Source organism: Anser brachyrhynchus (assembly GCF_964034855.1).
Source record: "Anser brachyrhynchus genome assembly, chromosome: 6".
Lineage (NCBI taxonomy): Eukaryota > Metazoa > Chordata > Aves > Anseriformes > Anatidae > Anser > Anser brachyrhynchus.
This window is the reverse complement of record NC_137700.1, coordinates 25,557,673-25,580,840: the sequence shown is the minus strand read 5'-3', so window position 1 is coordinate 25,580,840 and position 23,168 is coordinate 25,557,673. Positions and strand designations below refer to the sequence as shown.

Below are 23,168 nucleotides of genomic sequence, written 5' to 3'. Positions count from 1 at the left end.
TTTCATGAAAATCCTGTTTATGTCACTGAGAAAAAATGAATAACTTTCATTTTTCATCCTTTGCTTCCTGCATACCTGGTAATAGTCTTTTATCATCAAAATCTTCCTCTTGTCTGTGCTTATAGGCTGTCAAGTCAGCTTATAACTTCTCTCAGATGAGTACGCTAGTTTTAGCAGTCAGGTGTGTAGTCCTGATTTCCTTTCATTCCTGTAACCCATTTCTGAACAGTCTCCAATTCGACAGTATCTCATCTCAAAACTGAATAGAGAAAAAAACATGGAAGTTTGCCTGTGCTGTGAAAATAACCCCAGATATTAAGAAAAGGCATATTGCCTTTGCTGTATCACCACTGCTATGTTAAGCACCATATTTTTCTAAGTACAGAACTTTGGCTTTCCATCCCTGAATTCTTTTCAGACCCACTGATATTCATGCAAAATTCCCATTTCTACAAACTGTAAAAAATCTCTAAAGCATAGATTAAGCAATGCAGTTTATTTCACCATCAGCACAACTTTAATCAGTATTTGACTCATTAAGCATTGTTTGCAAACTCTCCCAACAATGAGTTTATGTTTTCACCCAGATCACTTGATATAGATGAATCATACAAGTGTAGAGGAACTGTTGAGCATGTGTACCCACCTATGGCTCGCACCAGATTTACATTATTCCCTTCCCTTCACCTACCATGTTCAGGCTTTGCTAACCCCAGGTCACCTTGGGCTTGACAAGAAATTTTATGCCTGTCCTTTTGTGGTTTTTCATAGACAGCTCAAAGCAAGACTGGTTTTGCTTTCAAGGCACTTGTTAGGCAGAACACCTTATTCTTCTGTCAATGAGCTCTTGATAAACACGTTGGAGCCCTGCCAGGCGTGCTGCTCATTGTCTGCTGGTAGGCTGGCATTCCTCCGAGTGTCTTTGAACCTCCCGTTTCAGGACACACAGATCTTGCTTTAAGAGAATTGTTTCCCCAGTCTCTTCCTCAAGTCTTAGATCGCGCTACACTTCCAGTGAGATGATTTTAAATCACTTTTTGCAAGAATGATTGTTTCCATAATAACGTGCTGATTTGCTTTTCACCTGTTGTCATACAGGAAGAAGAGAGACAAAACTGCCTTGAAGGTCTGCCCAAGGCATCAGGAAACATTTGTAGGGCTTTGTTGGTATGACAACCACTACTCGGACCTTTCCTAATTTCCCAGTTGAATGCTGCTAAACATGTCTGGTCTCTTTCAGCTTCTCATTTCTCAGCACTTTCTCAGAAGTGTTGACACTTGGAGAAATACCTGAAAAGCTCATCCTGCCCAGCTATCATAGTATTATTTTTCTAGATGTTACAAGTACTTTTCTGGGACCTTCCAGCAGGCAGCCCAGTATGACCCAGTATTTATCCAGCCTGTTGTGAGCCAGCAGCAGATACTCAGACCATCGCTTGCTTTTGCCTGGGCAAACTGAGGCTGGATGAGCAGGTCTCCCTGAGCAGCCAGCCCACCCGAGGGGGCTGGAGCAGCAAGAGACACAAGCCAGCAGCAACAGTGGAAAGCAAGGTGGAAGGGCTTCAGTTCAAAGGAGCTGAATTCACCTTCTTTCAGGGGTGTATGAAATCCTACCAAACTGATTTGGGGTGATGGAAAGACGGTGATTTGCCGCTATTGTGCCATTCCTGTGTGCAGGATTGATGTATGCACTGCAACAGCAATCTATTAACAGCAATTAAAAAGTCCTTTAATGATCCTTTAATAGTTTTTCAAGCAGTGTTGCTTATATGCATACACAGAACCTAGCATGAATTCTTTGGTATGCTTCTAAACTATCCTGCAGCTTTATTCCCTTTGTAACTGCTTTCAGCTTCTCATCTAAGTATGTATAGTTTTGATCTATCCAAATTCACTTAAAAAGCAATATGCCTTTCCCTTCTTTTTAAATGTAAGCTGCATGTTCTTACTTTCTATCATCAAAGCTTTCACTTTCAGCTCCTGCCCCACCAGAAGACATCTGTCCTTGTGGTGGGCTAATCCTCGATGGAAGAACAAGGATTTTGCAATGTTCACTGCTGATTCCATCTAAGATACATATACCATACAGACAAATATTTGTACAGAAATCACACAGAGAACTAAAGTTTACATATATTGGAAATAGCAGTTTTAGCTTAACTAAGTTCCAAGTCCACCAAAGAAGGCTGGAAAACATCTGTTAACTTCTGCATTCTTCAGATTAGATCTTAGGGCTTGAATCAAGCAAAGCACTTAAATATGCCCCTGGCTTTAGACGTGTGGGTAATTTCATTGTCTCCAGCGAAGCCACTCCTTGTTCTCAAGCATAGGCTTGGTAAAGGCTTTGCTGGATCAAAACCAGGGTCATATGGTGGGAACATAAACTCACAGTTCTCCTGAATCCTCGTTGCTTTATCAAGTATGATATATCAACTGATATGGGAAGTGTGATTTCTCGACCTATTTACAAAAGTGGGAGGGTAGAAATATTTCACTACTCATGTGAGTTTCTTATTTCCATTTTTTGATAAAGAATGAATGGGACAACCATGGGACTATGATTTGAGCATCTTTTTATTTGTTGATTCTAATATTGACCTGATGCATTACTTCGGGTGGCTCGCTTAAGTGTGTTGGAGGTTACAAGTTTCAGAGCTTACTACCTGACTATAGAGGACTTCAGACCTCGGAGATGGAGCCCGATACTCACCTTCCCCTGCCTCCTCACACACTAGGCAGTCCTGCCCTACTGCAAGGGAATTCCAGGGTAATGGTCATCCTCTAAGACCACGGCTTTATCATTAGAGATTAACTTTTAGGAACAAAAACCACATGGGGTAACTGATGAGCCAGCAAAGTCATGTGTGTCTGAGCCCAGGTTCTTTTAGAGGGCTAGCAGTTCTGCTCTTTTTCCTTCTTTAGGACTTTTAGTTACCTGAAATGAGTTTATCAGCCCTGTTTTGTTTTGGTTTGTTTTGGTCTGGTTTTTGGTTATTGTTTTGTTTTTCCTGCTTGTATGACAACTTATTTCAGCAAGAAAAATCCATTTAATTTGACTGAGTACCTGGCAGCAAGGACTTTTAGGTAATGGGTAATCACAGTCTGCTAATTTCTGACACGCAGGTTATAATTAATTATTTTAAAGGAAAGGTCAGCTGATTTTGGATTCCCTGAGATGAATTCTCTGATACACAAGTGGTGTGGTCTGTCATGCATTGACCAGCAGAGGAGGAAGTACCCCTGGGGGCTTCAGGCAGGTCCAGTGCATGTGCTTATTTCTAGCTATAGACACTCCTTTCTACACTGTGCACCAGGCACCGAGGCATACTCCAGCCCTGACTTCAGTAGCCAGCCCCAGGTTCTAGTAATTGCAGGGCTTGGACAGCTGCATCTCAATCCATGTCTGTACCAACCTACACAACACAATATATGCAGAAGAATGAGGAGTGGCAGGAAAAATGAAGAACAATGCATGAACTGTGGTGTTGTTTTTTTTTCCTGGCATGATAAAGGAGCTTATCTTTTTATTGTAAATGAACTGTTTCTTTTGTTTGCATCCTGTTCTAAAATTATAAAAAACATATTTACTTTGTGTTAGGAAAGCTGGTTGTGGTATTCTTTTTTTTTTTTTTTTTAAATAAAAACACTTTGTAAACATTTGTGAGATTAACCAAATGCTGTGTCTGTTTAAGCTTTTGTTAGCATTTCAAATTTAAGGCAACAGAAAGCAGTACTTCTGCCAAAGGTTTTACCTACAAAAAAAAAATTATCCAGGCTAGCTGTATGGCATATCATTACCCTGGATTCTCAAGAAGAGAGAATTATATTTAAATTGATATCAAATTTCACATCAAGATCCTAAATCTTTGTCTACTGTAAGCTGTAAATTCTTCATGAACAAACACTAATATGAATTTAATAAATGCTTCATCCAAAGAGTTTAAAAATAAATGAAAAAAAAAAATCAGATGATCCTTCTAATAGCCCTGTACCAACTCAGAATATATGTTTTTTTTATTTCATAGTCAGCATATGGGGTTTAGAAATTATTCTGTGCTTAAAATAGTTGCTTATGGTCTAGAAGCAAATAAATACAGCATACACAATATCTCCTTAAAGCTGGCCATGTTGCTTTTGGGATATTTTCTGGACAAAGCAACCTATAACTTGCTTTGAGAGTAGTCAGGTTCCATTCCAAATGGAAATGTTTGCCCTCAGCTCTGAAGAAGTTGTGCAGAGGCAATAACTGTGGTCATACATACCAAGTGCACACCACTGGCCTCCAAATGATTTTCAAGGTTCCATTATCTTGTCTTTAGCCTTCTGCAGCCATTCTGCAGCTGTGAAAAGTCCTGTGCAGTTCCATGGGCCTGTGGAAATCATTGTGGATGCTATTGAAGATGAGTTGTCAGCTTGTGCAAGAGTGTAAATACTGGATTTTCTCCTTTGCTTTGCAGTTGCTTTTTGTACCGATGCTTGCAGATGTTTCTTTGTGAACATAAAGAACATGCTTTGTGGTTAGGACAACCGACACTTAAACTGGTGGATTAAGGAGTCTTACTGTGCTCTTTGGTCTGGGTACCTCCAAGCATTTCTCATACTTGTCTCACCCTTTTTTCTCCCCAGCCCATGCCTTAGTTTCCAGAGGAAGGAAGCTTAGGGACCTAAGCCAGGAGAAAGTCATCCAGATTGCTACAGCACAGAATACTAATGTGTGCCAGGATGAACCCTCCACTGCTCAGTCTAAGCTCAGCTAATTTCATTGTCTTATTGAGGAGGCAAACTCCAGACACATATTTACATCTGTGTCTCAAGCTCAGTTGGGAAATCCCCAGAGCCAGCTGTAATTTCATATTCGTGATGCCAAGTCTCTATGTAAGCAAGCTTCTAGATCAGAACAGCGAACTTTCATTGCTATTGCCTCCAGTCCTAAGTGTTGTTTTACCAGAACCAACCAGAAGATTCATGAGCTGGCAGCAGTCTGGGATAGTATATGTTTAGAGACAAGGCTAACAAGCAGTTTCTGGATGGTCAGTGACTTTTTCTGCCATGGAGCTTCACTACAGAAAACAGACTGAAATAGGACCGGGAAGAGGTCCGTGAAAGTTTGTTTCCTCTTGCATCATGTCTGCGTAAATATAGCAACCCATTATACTGTACTAGTTCTTCATCAGAAACTGGAGGGATGTAACTTCTGTCCTGGTGGCCATGCAGGAAAGAGCTTGCCCCACAGCCTGATTCCAGAAGCACTCTGCCCTGCTCTGGAAGGTCCTAGGGAATCTGAACTACACAAATACAGATCTCAATGTCACATAGAAATAGCAAGCTATGCCACAGAGCTCAGGCATGCCTGTAAGCACGGGTATCAGGCAGCTCAGCTCTGTGCAGTCTTACATGGTCTGTTTCTTAGCATGCAGATCAGTCCCTGATGATAAATGTGATTATTGGTACATTTACATTGTATACTTATATGTAAAGTTCTGGGGGGAACAGCAAGTGCTTTTTCGTGTTGTCATCTTCTCTTTAACCTCTACAAGCAATATAGCAAAATTCTTCTCCAAAAGGAATTTTGGGATTGAAATGTTCTTTGGGTGCCTGACAATAATGTTTAGGTTGGACCTTCATGAAGGCAGATTTTTATTGTGCTCTTTGTAGCCCCATCTGCTCAGAGATTGGTGTACATGTCTCAAAGAAACAATTTTCCCTAAGGAACATTTAGGTTCCATGTTGCTGTCTTTCTTTTTTCCTACTGGAACCTAATCCACAAGGTCCTCAGACCTGAAGCTGCCTGGTTGCAAGACCTTGAATTTTTCAGCATCACGACACGTAGAGCATATAAACCCCACGTTTTGTAACGCACAAAGTTCTGTGCCAAGCAGACAAACACTTTGCATTAACAACCAAGAACTTGTTGGATTTAATCCCACATTTCAATAAATATGGAAACTAACTAAAGGCTTTGCTGCTTTTTGGAATGCTGCAGAGGAAGGAACTATGGCAAAACACTGAGAGCCTGGAGAATAATTTTAGATTAATCCCATCTGTGTAGCATTTTTACAACCTTGCTCAGGATGTTGTTGTGAAACGATCCTGAACAAACATTTGTCTACTTGTACTTTTTTTGATTTTCTGCTTTATTATGTCTATTAAAATACTTTAAATGCGACTAAGGCTGAAGGTTTGAGCCAGCTTAGCGATGGTATCTTCGTATAGAACCGGCACTGAGGAGTGCGGCGAGTGCCCGGAGGGCTGGTTGTTCCCCTCAGCCACAGCCACACACACACACCCCGAGGCCTGCGGCCTGCCTCTTGCCGCCTGCCCCTCACCCTGCTCCCGCGGCGCCGCCGCGCCCCCTGCCGCCCCGGGCCGGCCTCACGCAGGCCTCGCCCCGCTGGGGCGGAGGCTTCGGGGCGGGCCGTGCCGGGCCGGGCCTCACATGACCGCGCTCAGCTGACTGCGGCGCCCGGGGTGCGGCGCGGCCCGGCCCGGCCCGTGGTCACGGTGAGCGGCGGGGAGGGCCCCGGCCCCGGCCCCGGCCCCTCGCCCGTCTGCCCCTCGCCCGTCTGCCCCTCGCCTCACGGCCCTTCTCCCCACGGCCCTTCTCCCGCAGATGATGAACGGGGCGCAGGACGCGGCGGAGCCGGCGCCGGTGTGGGAGCGGCCCTGGTCGCTGGAGGAGATCCGTAAGGGCAGCCAGAGCTGGTCCTTGGCCTCGGACGCCGGGGTGAGCAGCGGGACCGGGGGACGGGGATGGAGGGGGCCGGGACCAGGCGTGTGCGTGGCGGTGAGGGCGCGATCGCAGCCGGCTGTGGCGCAGGGGGGCAGAAGGAGCTGCCCCCGAGCGCTGCCTTCCCCTGTCCACAACAGCTGCTGCGGTTTCTGCAAGAGTTCTCCCAGCAAACCATTTCCAGGACGCACGAGATCAAGAAGCAAGTGGACGGGCTGATCAGTGAAACAAAAGCCGCGGACTGCCGCCTCCACAATGTCTTCAACGACTTTCTCATGTTGTCCAACACGCAGTTCATAGAGAACGTGAGTATGTTGGTGTGTGGCGTCAAGCTTGTGCTTCAGACCCTGGCGTGTCCACGCGCTGTAACTGGTAAAAATGCTTTCACTTCGTGGCAAGTGTTGGTTTAGAGACGGAGTGGCGTGTAAACACTTTATTTTAAAAGGTCTCCCAAATCCTTCGTGAGTGAGGCACAGTCCAAGATGTGCAGATTCCCTTTTGCCTCTTCTGAGTTACTTACCTCCTTGTTTATGTGTGATGTGGCGATTGGGATTTCCTTTCCAGGATTATGAGTGCGTTGGGATCTCTGGGGTGCCTTGGCACATCTTTACAGGTAGCATGAATGTAGCACTTGGTTGTCTAAATATAAAGAATGCTGTACAGTGCTGTAAGCTTGCTCAGTGCTGTTACACAAACTGCGTTTAACGTAAAATTAGAGGTGCTAGTCTGCAGGTGGTTGTCTATTATATTTGGTCAGGAATCGCTGCCTGTTAGTGAATCGTACCATTTTGTGAATGTTGCTGCTTTGGAAAGGTTACAAGAAAGATGTGAAAGCCCCTTATGATACTGTATTGCTAATAACAAGTGTGTAATTAAGATGTAGAGCTTTAATAGTTTTACAGATTTGTGGGTTTTGTTTTTTTTCCTAGCACTGGCCTTTATCAAGTATTTTGTTTTGATCAGCATTCCTTGCAGGCCGCATGTATCTCCTCTGAAGCCATGATGCCATTATTGAAAAGATGCTGGCAGAGGACAAGGCAATGAAAATCTGGGTTTCCGTTGTGGGTGTTGCTTTTTTTTTTTTCCTCAGTACAGCAGTGTCTTTACTGGCCTACCTTTGCTGTTCAGCTTAACGATTTTGCTGAGAACAGTTTGTACCAAATGTCTTAAGTCTTGGGTACTTCGAAACGTTTGTGCCCAAATTTAAGCCCACAGAAACGGGTCCTCACTTCTAGTTCTCAATTTAGCAATAGAAAGAGCCCTGTCTCTTCCAAGGGGATAACTTTGATCTGTGCTTGAGAGATTTGGATTCAAGTTTGCAGATTCAAGGAGTGTTCTTTATTTCCCTGTGTCTCCTTGTAGCTGTTCCTACAATAGAATACCAAAAGTACTGGATGGGGGGATCATCAGAACAAACTGAAGTCTGAGGGAGGATGTGACCCTTCTCTGTAAGAACAAGAGAAGGACAGATAGAAAAGAAGGGGAAAAGCTGCTAGATGACAAAACCTGACACATCATAAGTAAATCTATGCTTGATTTTGAAGGCTTCTAGAACAGCTTAATAGAGGGTTAAATAGTGTTGTGTGTATTTTATTTTAAATGTATTTAGGTCAATCTGTGAATGGAATTAAATGGCCAACTTGTCTTCTACTGCAGTGACATTTGCAGTCTTGAATCACCTCAGTTGGCTTGAGAGGCTGCATGATAGGAACTTGATAATGACTGCAATGCATGAAGGAGGCTATGAAGATGCCTGGCATCATCTGTGTTTTGTTTCGTGTTTTAGTATTTCATGAATTAATGTATAGTTTAATCATACATTAACAGTGTATTTTTTGTTGTTGTTGGCAGTGCTCATGATTTAGCCCTTGCAGCAGTATGTTGTTCTTACTTCAGTTATTTGTGCTTGAATTTTTAGCGAGTATATGATGAAGAAGTGGAAGAGCCTATTCCCAAAGCTGATGTTGGAGACAAAACAGAGCAGGTAGTTACCTTAAGCTTCCATGAGTACTTACTTCCATGAGCTTACAAATCAAACTGTTTAATTTCTCCTTGAAGTCTTTCTGCTTTATAAGCTTATGTCATTCAAACATAACATTGAAAAGTAGTATTGAAGCTTGTGATAACCCGTTAGAGCCTCCCCAAACTCAATATTGTAATCTAGTAGACAAGACTTGTGTTGATTTTTCAACAGCTGTGCATATTTTTTCAGCAAGAGAATTGAGGCCTCAGGCCTTATTGGATTCAGAAGTAGTGAATTAAGGAAGCAGAATCTGACTACAATTCCCAGGGATAAAAACTCAGAGCTTTTTTATATATCTTATAGTTATGGTGTATTATACCACAAAGGTTCCTTTGATGAGCTGGAAGCACAAGTAGGATAGTGCTGTGCTGGTAGGGGTGTTTAGAACATCTCTGTTCACCGCGTTGATAAAGGTGAATTAAGGAAAAAAAGTTAGATTTTCTCATGCATGTTGCAGTGAGATTGAGTCTTTAATAAGATGCAATGACAATGTGTTTTTTTTCTTGTTGAAGGAAAGGACACGGGAACAGAAAGAAGCTGATCTGATCCCCAAAATCCAAGAAGCAGTGAATTATGGGTTGCAAGTACTAGACAGTGCTTTTGAACAGCTAGACATCAAAGCAGGCAACTCTGACTCTGAAGAGGAAGAAAGTAATGAAAGGGTGGAACTGATACTTGAGCCAAAGGTAGAGAGACCTGTTCTTGCTGGGAGCACTGCGTTTGTGTTTGGTTTTGTTGGATTTGCTCTTCACTTCTGCAAGCAGTGTCACTGTGTTGGTATAAAATTGATGTTCTTTATCTAAAAAGAGGATTTGGTGACTGTATCTAAAGCAGAAATGCTCCTTGCTGAGCTATTTTGTGTAGCCTGCTTGTCTTGCAGTTGGGCTTATCGTTAAGGAATGGCACCCCTTAAGGGATTAGTTCAGTGGTAGTGAACTTGGAAATGGAAGTCTGAGTTCTGGGTGGAAGGGCACCTTTAAATGTCATGCTTTTTAGGTACAAACAGTATCTTCATAGTCAGTTTTTACTGTACCAGTAATGAAAAACCCTAGATGTAGGAATTGCAAGGATGTTTTTATGTTATTGTGACATCTAGAAAATGTGCTGGGACCACGCAAATAGAAGTAGCCCATGTTGTTTGACAGTGTTGAAAGGCATAAATCTCAGTTGGCCCACCCCACTTGAAGTGTATGTCTGGTGGGATTCACATGAAACTAGTTTGTATCGTCCTTGCCTTAAAATAAGTATTGTAGGGCTCATTAGCAATGTAGAGCTGTTCCTAGATGTCAGAAAGACTTCATGTTGTCTCTTTCTAGGATCTCTATATTGACAGGCCTTTACCTTACTTGATTGGCTCTCAGCAGTTCATGGAACAAGATGATGTTGGCCTTGGAGATCTGACTAGTGAAGGTATGTGCTAGCATGACCTTTTATTTCTATGGGAGTAACTAGCTCCTAATTTGAGACTTTGGTCTTAATTGTAATAGCTTGTGTGATAGTGCGTAGTGATTTTGCACATTTAGTTGCATACTGCAGTTAGCTGGGGAAACGTGCACTATGCTGTAACAACCAGCTTTCCAAATATGAGTTGTCAGTACCTTGTGCTCTGTGTATTGGAAACACAAAATGCTAGAATTTCAGCAGACTACAAATCACTTTCAAACCATTCTTTTTTACCTGATATTTAGTTCTCATCACAAAGCCTTTAAAGTTGCAGTAGGTATGTCTGCTGACCAGCAAGCTCTGTGTGCAGATGTCATGTCTGATTTTAACTTTTCTATTTTCATTTAAAATAGAAGGTTCGGTAGATAGTGATCGTGGAAGTGTGATTGACAGCGAAGAAAAGGATGAAGAGGTAAGCAACAGAGTACTAGCTACTTTGCATAAGTATTCGTGAGTTCTTGTTTACCTGCGAGGCCATTACCTACGTTGGTTTTCCATGTGTGGTATCAAGACAGTATTGCAATGTATGCTCCCTGTGTCAGTTGTAAATGTATTTTCCTGTTCTTACACTATAATTTCCTCTGCAGCCTTTCAGAAGAGCAGTAAAGTGGTGTTGGCTCTAACTGCTGTTATAGTAGAATATTTCAGACTGAAATTTTTTATTCCAGTTTAGTCTTCACATTGTGAAGCAAAATCAGCTTGAAGCTTTTGCAATGAACAATTGAATTGATGGAGGGCAAATTTGTTGTAAGTTACAGTGACAAAGAATGGAGTGGAAACTAACAGGAATAAATTTAAACAGGTTTCAGTGATGTACCTCCAGGCTTTGCCTTATGAATCCACTGCATTGGAATAACAATTTCCGATATTTTGTCTGCCTTAGCTGGAATGTCTCTGGTTTATGGCTGTGTTGTAGAAGCACTCCCTTTTTCCTCAGGAATTTGGTTTTGGTATCTTTGTTCAATTAAAGTTTAATCCCTTTTGAGTTACTGAAATGGAGCTTGCTCTCTTTGCTAACTCAGTGATGCTTTACTGAGCTCCTTTCATGAAGATGGTCATTGGTGGGCAAACAATCGTGTGTTTGCAGTGAGGAGATGTGAATACCCAAACCTAAGCAAGTCTGGAGTTTGAGCCCTATCCCTTAGCCACTGAATGAAGCAATGTGTGATGCTTGTCTTTGGTCTCTTATGTTCCAGGAATCAGATGATGAATTTGGAAACCCTAGTGAAGATGACCAAAAGACGGTACGGTTATACACCTTGGTACCACCTGAAACTCTTTCTGCTTGAGACAGAGTGAGAATGTAATAAAGAGGAAGGAGATCAGAGCTCTAGACAGTTAACTATTAAAAGCCTTGTTTAAGCCTGGTTTGTATAACTTTGTATGGGGAGGTTGTCCTGACTAGGGGGCACTGTATTGTGCAATTGAACCTCTACTGGGGTTAAAGACATGCTTGCAAGCCATCATTAGATGAAAAGCATATGTGCAATAGCATTGCCTGATGTGTGTTTTCCTCAGGAATAACTTCAGAGCCAAGAGAGGTGAAAGAATCAACCCTAGGAGAGCTAGGTTCCTGAGAGATTATTGTGTCTGATCAAAATTCTAAACTTGCAAAGCAGGAAGTAAGGAACAATGCAGTCTGGGTATGACAGGAAATCAAAGATAAGAATAGTATGAAACATTTGGAAAGTGTGACTATTTGGGTAACAATGGAAAGAGAAAAATAAACGTTTAGGTTTAGAAATTCAAGCCTGATTTCAACTGTTGGTGCTAGGGGAAGGAATCTTATCCATGTTAAATGTATCAGTGAAAAAGGGACTTATAGTGGGGACCCTCTGGCTGAGAAGATGAGGGCCAAAAGAACAGTGTTTCAAAAAGCAACCCTTTTTTAAAATTGTAAAAGCAATCTTACAAAAGCACTCAGATGTTAGTTATGTGAAGTTGTATTGGTCTTCATAGGGTAACTTTGTATGCATGATGTATTTTAAGTACTTAGTAACTTTTAGTACTGTATTTAAGATACTGCTATCTACATTTGGAATAGCTCAAAATGGCAAAATTTTGTAGTAGCTAATCTCAGCGTTCCAGAAATAAGGCATAATTACTAGGTCTTTGGTGGAGAGCAGTTAGTAAACTAAGGGAAGGCAGACAAAAGCAGTTCAGGCTTGTGTATGGTAGCAGTACACTCCTTGTGAGGACAGCCTTATTGTCCTCAGTTGCCCCTGATCCAGAAATGTTTGGTGATGCACCACAGAGGTGTACTAGAGAATACAGCAAGTTACTTCCAGCTAGAGGCACTCTGTTTGTACCTCTAAAAAGTTGTGCAGTACCTCAAACTGGCTGAATGTTTCCATCCTTTCAGTAAATCTGCTTTGAATATTTTATCTAAGGAGGTGGATTTTTTTCTTTTTTGCATGTCCTTTTGTATGCCAACTTCAGGAGAACACAACAGGGTATTATTTTTTTTCTTAGAGGACAGCACAGATGAGTGATGAAGACGATTATGATGGTGGTGATCTCTTTGACTCTGAAAAAGAGGAAGATGAGGATGGAGACATAGAGGTAAGCACAAGGATTGTAAGTAAATGTTGACACTCTGTGGGGATAGATTTTTGACTTCCCTCATGAAAAATCTGAAAAGTGTGATTATAACAGTAACTCTTGGTTACGTGAGATGGGATCCTGTAGAGAGGGCCTGTAAGAATCCTGTATGGTCTTTCAACATGATTGTTCCAGTCTTGCTTCTTTAAACTGGTGGAATCCTGCACCCTAAATTAGCATCAAAGCTGTCTTTAAATGTCATTAAGAAATTGTTGCATTTGTGTGCGGTAAATGCTTCTTGCTGGTCATGTTCCCAAAATGAGGTGATATTAAAAACTGTATTATCATGGAGGACTAAAAACGGCTTTTCCTTGATGCACGCATGATCTCCTAATTGCCTTCTTAATAGAAAGCTGCATTGCCTCTTATGAGTGCTTCAATCAAAGTGTAGATAGGAAACTGTACAAATGAGGCTGTAGAATACAATGCAACTGCATCAAACTGGTAACAGAATTGCGTATTATGAATATGCTGTTATTTTTCCCTACTCCTCAGAAAAAGAAAAGACCGACATCGTTTGCTGATGAGCTTGCAGCCCGAATCAAAGGAGAAGTACTGGTCAAAGAGGATGAAGACCGTTCGTGTAAGATAACTCTCAAGTTTTTATACATGATTGTGAAATAGTGGGAAACTCCTGAGAGTGTTGGACAGGAAACTTTGTGTAACAGTATCTGAAATTACACAGATCTATTTTTTGAGCACGTATTGGGTGAAAACCTGACAGGAGGAATTAAAGACACTGTTATAATGGTTTTGTGCTCTGAGAAACTTTTTGGTCATTACTTACAGGAATGAACCAAAATCTACTGAGTGTTATAGTGGTAAACTTAATGCTTTTGGGTGAGACAGGTCATTCCCCAGGTGCATATATTATAGTACAGGTTTTCTCTCTAATCTGATTCTCCACTGGTATGCAAAACTGCGTGTTTGACCACATGTGCTTTCCCCCCCCCTGCTTAAGATAGGTTTGTGGAAGCTGTGGTCTCTATAGTCATTTGGTCTCTATAGTCTTCCTTAAAGCTCTACAGTGGAAAATCCCTCAAGCAACAGTTTGGTGTTTTCATGGGGTCTGGGTGCTTTTTATCTCCCTGTTTGTGGCTTAAATATGCTGTGTTTTCAGGAGCTTGTCCTTACAGCTGTTTTCAGTGATAGAATAAGTGCTACAGTTACTTCTGCTACAATTTCAAATGGAGAGGTATCTCTCTAGTTATTCTTGCAGCAAAGCGGCAATTGAATATAGCTGAGTGAAACTGAGTTGTAGAGTGCTTGTGAGCCTGGTTTTGGCTTGTAATTTTGAGAGCATAAACAGACAAATACAAAATGTATTTGTTCTTACTTGGTTCAAATGATCTAGCTAGGATTTTGGATGGAGTACTAAAAACTACCAGGTTAACTTCTTATTGAGTTACAGGCAGGTCTTCTGTTCATTGAAATAACCTTGTCGAGGGATGAGAGAGGGGATAAAACTTCTGGATTGGTAACCGAATCAGGGCATAGTGTATGTCTGGAGCCATTTGAGGTGCTCAAAGCTTCTGCACGCCCTGTGTGAGAGCTGTACCATCAGAAATGCTGCATTGCTCTCTGGCATCTCAGGTGACACTAGTCACTGTGTGGGCAACCACGTTGAACCTATAGTGTCTCCCAGAATGATGCCATTATGATTTCAAATGTATATTTTAGAACCTGTACTTCATAGAATTGCTTCAGTGGGTTGATTTTATATATATGTGAAGACACACAACTCAGCTTGATTATATTACTTTTTTAAGGTTCTTTTTACCATAGGTTGCAAGTAACATTTCATTCATTTGAACTTTTCTTCTTAAAAGCCCTGCCACCAGAGACCAAAACAAGGAAAACCCCAAAAGAGAAGAAGGAAGCTAGAGTTCCATCGGATGGTAGGATTTCCTCTTCTTGTTTTTTCAGTCACTGGCTGGATTGTAAGACACTGCTTCAGAAAATGTGGTATCTGCTGTAGAAACTGGGTGGGATATCAGTGAACATCCTTCAGGGTGAGTGTGTACACAAATCTAGGTTGTGCTGTGTGTGCAAAACAGGACCAGAAATAGGCCTAGTGAGAGTTTCTGCTTAAATGGGGCATTGTGGAGGAACCAGATACAACCTGATCCATCTACAGCAGCTTCTCTGTATGTATCATCTTTATAAGAGGGAGGGGCTGGAATTATACCAGTTTTTGTTTTGGCTGTCCCTTTATCCCATTTCCTGAAATTAGGTCACAGCTCTTGGCTCTTGTGCTTTCTAGATGATGATGACGACATCTTCAAGCCTCCTAAGCTGACCGATGAAGACTTCACACCCTTTGGTTCTAGGGGTGGACTCTTCAGTGGTGGGACAGGTCTCTTTGATGATGATGAGGTGAGAATGCAAGAGAGGATAGAGATAGAGATGTGTGTGTGTCTTACAAAAAAATCACAACCCCAGAGCTCCATCTCTGGACAGCAGTGAGAAGAAACAACATTTTGTTGCTTGGTAACATTCAGGCATAATAGGACAGTGTTATCTTTCTAGTGGAGAAAGAAAACCACACAAGTACGATGCTTGTGTTCCCCTTGGCGCAAAGCCCTTTCTTCTGCAGTGGTGCTGATAGAAATTCAAATGTTGTCCTGGCATTATGCTAGAGTGGTTCTGATTCCAGCAGAGTATGCTCAGTACCTCACTTCTGTCTGTGGAAGTAAACCATACACCATACAGTTTGTTCATCTTAAAACAAAAGATTTATATTAAAATTAATAAGGTTTAAGAATCTTACAGTAAAGCTGTGTAAAATAAATTATTGCTTCTGATTCTATCGTGCAGCTGATACTGCTAACACTTCAGCTTTGTCCAAAATGGTAGGTAAATCACTGCATTTGCAGCGTGTTATATTTCTAGTTATAACTAGAGGAACAAAAGTTATGTTTTCCTTGGAGCCAAGGAAGCTATTGGACTGAAATTTGGGAGGAGACCTCATGTACAGCTGACTTCAAGCTTACCATGCTAATCTGCTGGAATATATCCAACAAGCACTGGTCAAGAGTGTTGTGTGAGGGGAAAAAGGATAGTTCTGTGCAATGCTTTCCACTCAGATGTGGCCTTTATTTGGAAAACAAAACAACTAGCGGGCTTTCTTTTTAAGTGGCAGCTGACAGCTTTAAAAAAATAATAATTTAAATCTGGTACTGTTAGCCAGCTTTATGTCAGTGCAAATTCAGATGAAGGTATCGTTAAACTCTATTGCTTACTTATTATCAAGACTGTTTTCTTTATCCTGCTAGATAAAGGACAGCCAAGTAGACTTGTCTGAGTGTTGCCTGCCCACATATAAATATTATTTTTCTGTTAGCTGAAAAATGATCATCTAGGAAGGGTAACATATCTTCATTTACCTTATATAATGGAGGAGGCCTCACTGAACCAGAAGGCAGACACAGGTTTCTTCTGGGTTTGGATGTACTAAAAATGGGTTTGTTTCAGTTTAGCTGCTGTTCTGTGTGCTGTAAGAGTTTGCTCCCCTGGGTTGTGAGGAGAGAAGGGGAGTGACCTGTGATGTGTGCTGCTCCTCAAAGACTCTTGTGCTAGGGTCTTGCAATGCTCTTGAGCTATAACGTATATATCTGCACCAAATCAGTGTTTTGGAGACTCATTGGCAACAATATAAATCATTCATCTTATGCACATGAAATTTAGGAGTATTTTTATGTGTGTCCTGACCTGAATTCTTCCTTTAAACCTTACTGTATAAGCCTTTATAGGAAAGCTTGGAGGAGTGTAACCAGGACCTAAACAGCTGTAGTTTAATTAGTGTAAGCCCTTGAAGAGGTGCAAATGAAAGTTCATTCTTTCTCTTTGGTAAACAGATTGATAATCAAAGTGAATTGTAGTGTAAATTAAACTTTAGAAGGCAGAAAGCTACCTTTCTGAATGTCTGTGCTCAGGTTAACTCTTGAGTAGCTAGGTTTAAGTCTGTATGTGCAGACATACCTTTGGGAAGGGAGTGGTGGTTACCTCTGTCTTGGCTCAGAAGTGGATATTCTGCGTGGAAAAGTTGACGCATTTTTGTCTATTACTAGAGTGATCTTTTTGCTGAGGTACCACAAGGAGAAGAATCAAAACAGCAAGAGGAGCAAGTCCTGATAAATGAAGGTAAGAACCAACTCTGTAGTCCTGTCTATGCTGGGATTTATCACAGCTAGCGGGTAGTGTTTTGTTCTTTCTGAATTGGAAAGTCTGAAGTAGCAATTGTTGGCAGCTCTCTTGCCCAATATTAATAGAGAACAGCTATATTTTCTTTGAATTTTACACATTTGTTCACTGTGATCGTTTGCACACTCCTGTTCTCCTGGAGCTAAAAATGAGGTCTTTGCTGGTGTTGGCAGAACTCACTGCATACAACGGGTTCTTGTTGCTGAAGAGTACTTTGCAGTGTCCAGTGGTGGGTTTGAGTGGGGTCAGGATTGATCCTTACAGACGGATGAACACTTAAGTTTCACATTAGCTATATAGCCAGACTCTTCAGGAATCTGATGAGCATGCATTCTGTACTAGAGTAGGTTTTGTTGAAGCATTGTATTTGTTGAATTTTCATACATGGCTTTGGAGACTAAGCCATTTTGGTTTAGGCACTTTGTGTTGAAGTGGTTTCAAATGTGTGAATGTCAACCCTTGTAAATAATTCTGTGTGTAGCTGTATGCCATATTTGTAAGCTTCAGTTTCATAGGCAAGTTTCAATGGACCACAAAAAGCTAGACTGTTCTTATACATATCTGCAAAAAGAAAGAGGTTCAAGGAGAAATGTCTAAAGACTTCTGGGCCGTTGAGGAAAAACTGGAGCTCAGACGACTTCTCAGATTCCTATTTCTATGGTAGAGTTCTAAAAGCTTTGACAGTGTAAAGCAAGTGCATCCATTTGTATTGTACTTCCTATGATTTCAGCATCCTCTACAAAGTCCTTAAAGAAAGTTCCTGCAGGTGCAGTGTCTCTGTTCCCAGGTATGACCCATTCAATAGCAAATTGCTTCATGCACAAAATGCTCTTTTCTTTAAACCATACTAGGGAGCTTTTAAAGAAGAAAGCTATGAAAATACAGCAACATTGCATTGCTTGATCATGTGCTTAATGACAAATACAGGCGCTTCTACCATGCTAAGCCTAACTTGCAGCATGCTTTGTTTAATCCATATTCTGTAGGAGCTCTGAAGGTAGGTGTCAGTGATGGGAGATAACTCTGGAAGCTGACAGCTGCTGCTATGCTAGCTTACTCTTAAGGATGTGTGTTACTTTAACTAGTAATATGCTGTTTAAATCTGCAGTACACAGTTACACCTTCCTTCTATACTCTGTGAAGGAAAAGCATTTTGATTTTTCAGACTTGTTCATATTCCCTGAGATTAGCAGAAGGACAGTTTAAATACAGTATTCAAGTTCCTCTTTTTGTGACACAAGTAAAAAAAAACATTCATTTTTCTTCAGTTTTGATTGTGAGGATCTGCATACATGGAGAAGGAGCAGATCTGTAGCTCAGAGCTTTCCAAAACCAATCAAACAAAAAAAACCAGAAAAACAACAACAACAAAAGGCTAAGATGCATGTTGCATATACAACTTCAGTCTGAGCCATGAAAAGAAACATGTCCTCAGTCTTTCTGAATCAACTGAGTTACAGTAATTTCTGTCTCTGCGCAGGGTCTTTGCCTGAGTTACCTCAGCTTTAAGTTTTGCACGTTACTAAGAAAGGCCTGGTTTAATATAACAACTTCAGCTAACTGAGCCCTCAGCACGCTTTAGAGTAGGAAATATACAAATACAGCCTTTTTACTCCAAGATCAAATGTACATTTCAGCAGTGGTCATTCTACATAATTGTAAGACTTGATAGCCAAGCTCAAAACAGCAAATAGCAATTTTCTTTATCCTTTGTTCTTTCTTGGAGGTACTATTGTATAAGCAGTGAATTTGCCATCATTCTAATCGTGTTCTGTTCGTTAAGTGGTATGCAGCATTTATTCAAAGTGTTCTGTTGCATCTTTTCAGTACCTTGTAGACAGGCTAAAGTCACCAGCTCATTTGCTCTTCAAAATCACTTCATGAACACACTCCCAGTGAACAGCCCATTTAGGAATGGGAGAATGAATAATAACTACCTAAACAAGTTCTCTGACTGTATTCCTGTAAATCCCGTGGCACTTTCTAATTGTGATTTATTTCTTAAATGATGAACTGCTGCTGTGATTCTAAATTCATGCAATCAGCAGAGTTTTAACCAGATAGCAGTTCTACTCTTTTTACCAGGCTTTCAGTTAGTCTCTTTTCTTCACTGTTTCCAAATTTCTGTATTTAAGTAGCAAAAAGATGGCTTAGAACCAGACTGCTTATTTTACCAGAAAGGCTTAAAGTGTTCGCAGACAGTTTGTCTAAAGTATTCGGAGATCTTGGGACCAAACTCATCCTCATAGTGCAGTGGTATTAATGATTTTTGCATGACAAGATCTGCTCCTTAGGAGAGCTCAGTCATCTGCCCTTCCCTCTCCCCAGGTACCTTATCACTTCTATTTGTCCACTGTTTTGTAGCTTACTGGTTTGTAAAGTAGGATTCTGGTTTGGGAAGTCCATGCAGACAACAGAGTGGGACTGATGGGTTTGCTACCTTTAACATAGGAGCTGACTGCTGTTTTAGGGGAGATGAGCAGGTGTTAGGAAGAAGTGCTTGCAGTGTGAGTGAGAGGCCATCAGTCTGCAACTTGATTTTACCATGAAATTTCTAGTTAATGCTTTTTGATGAGACACTGTTGCAGGAATGCATCAAAAGTTGCTGTGATGGAAACTATCAGCCTGGCTTCACTTAGGAAGGAGTAGCTTTTCAGTAACTCTGGTAATAATTGTGTGTGTTTTTTCTCCTATCTGACCTGCAGGAGGGAGTGATGTCTTTAGTTCCCCTGTAATTGTAGAAAAAAACAAGAAACCTGCAGCACGGAGCACAGAGAAATCTCCTAAACAGCCTGGGAAAGTTGTTCTGTTTGATGATGATGACGATGACTTCTTTGGGGGAGCAAGTAAAAAGCCTCCAGATCCAGGTATCTCTGTATGTGTGCAGTGGCAGGTGAAACATTAAGGGTCATCAAAATTCAAACTGATAGGAACCCAGTGAGTTCAGTGCTCAACTCCTGTGCTCACCACTACCTGTTAGCAGACTCTGTGCCTTTAGAGGTGCCAAGCTAATGCCAAACACTGCATTCAGGAATTTAGAAGTGTCTGCTGACTCCAGCTCAATGCATGTTGACTGCATTGTCTGTTACTAGTGCTCTCAGGTAAATGATGTTTCATTTTGAGAGCATGCCTAGTTTTTTCTCAAGATCTCTGGTGTTGGTCAGCTTTAAAAAGGGAGCATGGTATATTTTATGACTGCTGTCTCCTCTTGTTCAATAGTGGTTGTTCTGTTCTATTCATTCCCTTTTTGTTTTGTCTCTTAATGCAGTCAAGTCTACAGCTGACCTATTTGATGATGATGATGAAGGTGACTTGTTCAAAGAAAAGCCTGCCATTCCTCCTGTGGCTGCCAGCACAACTAAAGAAACAGAAAGTCACAGGGAGACAGTCACAGCAAAAAAGGTAATGGAATATAAATGGATCATATCCTCAAGGTTTGAGGAAAAAGTTATTACTGCAGCTGAAGTCATCTTTCCATGTAAAATGATATGGAAATGCCATGTCTGTGAGGCAGAACCGCATTCATAGTCTTCTGTGACCGAACTGCTTCAGGTGTCCGTAAACGTATTTTGCTTCTCAAACTTGGGGTTTATTTAGGTTGTTTGCGGGGGGGACAATGATTAGAAGAATATTGTTAAAGCAGGACTGAAGTGAGAGCAAAATGAGAAGCCTCGGTTTAAGGACAAAACAATGACTAAAACAGTTTATGAAGTTCATGGCTGGAAGGAAGCCAGCTTGACTTAAGAACCTTTGGTGTCATGGTTCTGTGTAGAGACTGTGCTTGCACTTATACAGACCACAGATAGGAACTTTACTGGTAACCTGTTGCTTGTATATATTTTAGGATGGGAGTGTGGGTGTCACAGTTTTACCGAAGCATATACAAAACTTTGAGTGTTCAAAAAGCTGCTTTTCAGCTGAAAACTGTAAGTTGTAGAAAGCTTTAAATGCTGTCCTGAGGACACGTGTATGGAATTTTTGAGACCCTCCTAATGCACGCTCCACTTTCCTTTTCAGAGCAGTGTCTTGAGAAAAGCAGTAATGCTCTTTGTTTCCGTAACAAACTGTATGTGTTCACTGAATACATACTGACTGTCTAAGCAGTATACAAACATAATGAGCTACAGTGACTCTTCTCCCCTCCGCACTGAGAAGCATACGGAGCTAGGCGTGTGTGATGCAAATTGCTGTAGGACTCTCTCCATACAGCCTTATAAAAAGCACTTGAGCACAAGGCCCAAGGCCAGCTTCTGTTTCTGGTGCACTGCAACAGTATCCGTGGTCAGTGGAGCAGCAGTGATGATGGGAGGTCATCCATAGCCATTGCTCAGATCTGGTAGCACTTAGCTTTCCTGGAGGGAGAGCATGACAGCTGATTCAGCAGCAGTGTCAGGAAGTGAAGTCTATTTTATCTTCCAGGCTTGCTGACAGTAGTGATTGGGTCTGGAATCATTCTGACTTTAATGGCAATATAGCTGGTAGCAGGCTTGGGCTGCACACTGCTAATACAGGAAATGATGATTGGCAGAAACTGCCATCTTTCTTTGCTAAATATGGCTTTAAAAAATTATTTTCCCTTTAACTCACAATGGGGCCTGATCTGAGTTGCTGCACACATTCTCTGCTGAGAAGTAAGGTGGTGGGAGAGGAGGCCTATGCCAAGATTTGCTTGTCACCTTTGCATAGTTCTGGCTGAGGAAGAGCTGCTCACACAGCACGTGGGACTTGAGCTCATGGATGGCAAGCTTGTGTCCCTTTGACTGCTGGGATGCTGTCCTGTAGAAAGGGACATATAGGGTGTCTGTCCTTACTGACCTTAAATGGGTGCAGATGAAGCGTGTTTTTCTTTTTGTCTTAAAGAGTCAGCCGTCATCAGGTGATGACTTCAAGCCTTTATCTGAAGCACCTCAAAGGAAACAGAGGGGCCTCTTCTCTGATGAGGAGGATTCTGAAGTGAGTATCTCTTAAATCACTACAGAAATCTTTGGGATCTGGGTCACGCTAACTTCAGTTCACTGGTATCTGGGGGACACCTTGTTTACCCATAAGGTTGAGGACATCCATGCATCTGTTCCTGTTCTTTTTGAAAGTTCGTTCTTGCTCCAAGAGTGAAATCTGTCAGAATTTCTTCCCCAACACTAGAAACCTGAACTTGTGTGGTACAAATAGGCATAAATTAAAAGTCTGATGGGGGACGAGGGGAGCAGCAAGTCAAAAGCAAGAATCACGAAAGACTGCATGTGTTTAACCTTGTGTCCTGGACTTGCAGCTAGCAATTAATCTGCAAGGCTGAAGGAAATCCCTGTGGAGTTTCAGGTTGTTGGCACACCTGAAAAAGTCTTTCCTGACTTCACAGACATACTAAATTTTTTTTAAAGGAAGAATATAAATGTCATTTTTAGAATTCTTAAATCCTTAGCATTGCTTTGCAAAGTGATGTTTCTTTGTTTTTGTGCAGGACTTGTTTTCATCAAGTAAAACTGTGAAGTCGAAAGCTCCGTCTCTCCCCACCAGCAAGTCCATGACAAAAACTCCACTCTCTTTGTTTGATGATGATGAAGAGGTAAGTGCCACTTCCTGATATCGCCTATGTGTGGGAATCCTCCTGCCCAGCCTTGCAAATGCAGCAGGAAATACTCAGGTGTTCAAAAATGCTAAATTTGGAGCACAAAATTGGTGGTCTTACATTGTGTAACAGTTCTGTGCATGTGGACAGCATCAGGGAGGAGAATTGAGCAGATACTCTTGTGGGTTCTTAGTATTTTAGTCACTGCATATCGTTTCTGGACCTAAACACTAAGGATACTGGCATGCTCATGTGGCTAAGGAGCACTGAGATACAGAACTGTTAAGAGCTTAGAGAAGCTGCTTTATCCTGGCCTGTGGTAGCCAGCCACATGGGGACTTCTTGCTTCCTGTGTGTCGCGGCTGGTGATTTTATTTTTTTTTCTTTTCAGTATGTAAAAATTATGGTTGCTAGTGCAGAGATTGAGATGAGAGCACAGTTTCTGCAAAGTTTTTCAAATCTGGATTAGTGTGTGCTTTCCTTACCTTTTGTACCCTCTTCTCCCTCGCAAACGCTCTCCAGAGAGATTTCAACTCTGGGCCTGCAGCCTTCATGGTGACTTTAAGGTTATTGTATAGTTTTAACATGAGGCTAACAGGAGACCT

General features: G+C 41.5%; 1 protein-coding gene across 5 annotated transcripts in view; it reads left to right on the top strand.

Moving 5' to 3' along the window:
* Positions 1–6,447: 6,447 nt before the first annotated feature.
* Positions 6,448–23,168, top strand: part of WASHC2C (WASH complex subunit 2C) — a 34,393-nt gene continuing 17,672 nt past the window's right edge. For 2 of the 5 annotated variants that reach the window (XM_080597129.1, XM_080597125.1), the window contains exons 1-18: positions 6,448–6,501; positions 6,611–6,724; positions 6,868–7,032; positions 8,646–8,711; positions 9,263–9,436; positions 10,067–10,160; positions 10,547–10,605; positions 11,390–11,437; positions 12,666–12,755; positions 13,290–13,377; positions 14,624–14,692; positions 15,058–15,170; positions 16,865–16,937; positions 17,728–17,784; positions 19,703–19,864; positions 20,266–20,399; positions 21,858–21,950; positions 22,456–22,560. In XM_080597129.1, the coding sequence (XP_080453255.1) occupies positions 6,611–6,724; positions 6,868–7,032; positions 8,646–8,711; positions 9,263–9,436; positions 10,067–10,160; positions 10,547–10,605; positions 11,390–11,437; positions 12,666–12,755; positions 13,290–13,377; positions 14,624–14,692; positions 15,058–15,170; positions 16,865–16,937; positions 17,728–17,784; positions 19,703–19,864; positions 20,266–20,399; positions 21,858–21,950; positions 22,456–22,560 (1,704 nt within the window). In that variant the 5' untranslated portion in view covers positions 6,448–6,501. Of the gene's footprint in view, positions 6,502–6,534; positions 6,725–6,867; positions 7,033–8,645; positions 8,712–9,262; positions 9,437–10,066; positions 10,161–10,546; positions 10,606–11,389; positions 11,438–12,665; positions 12,756–13,289; positions 13,378–14,623; positions 14,693–15,057; positions 15,171–16,864; positions 16,938–17,727; positions 17,785–19,702; positions 19,865–20,265; positions 20,400–21,857; positions 21,951–22,455; positions 22,561–23,168 lie in introns of those variants that run through there. The other 3 variants (XM_080597127.1, XM_080597128.1, XM_080597126.1) reach the window with 3 other exon arrangements.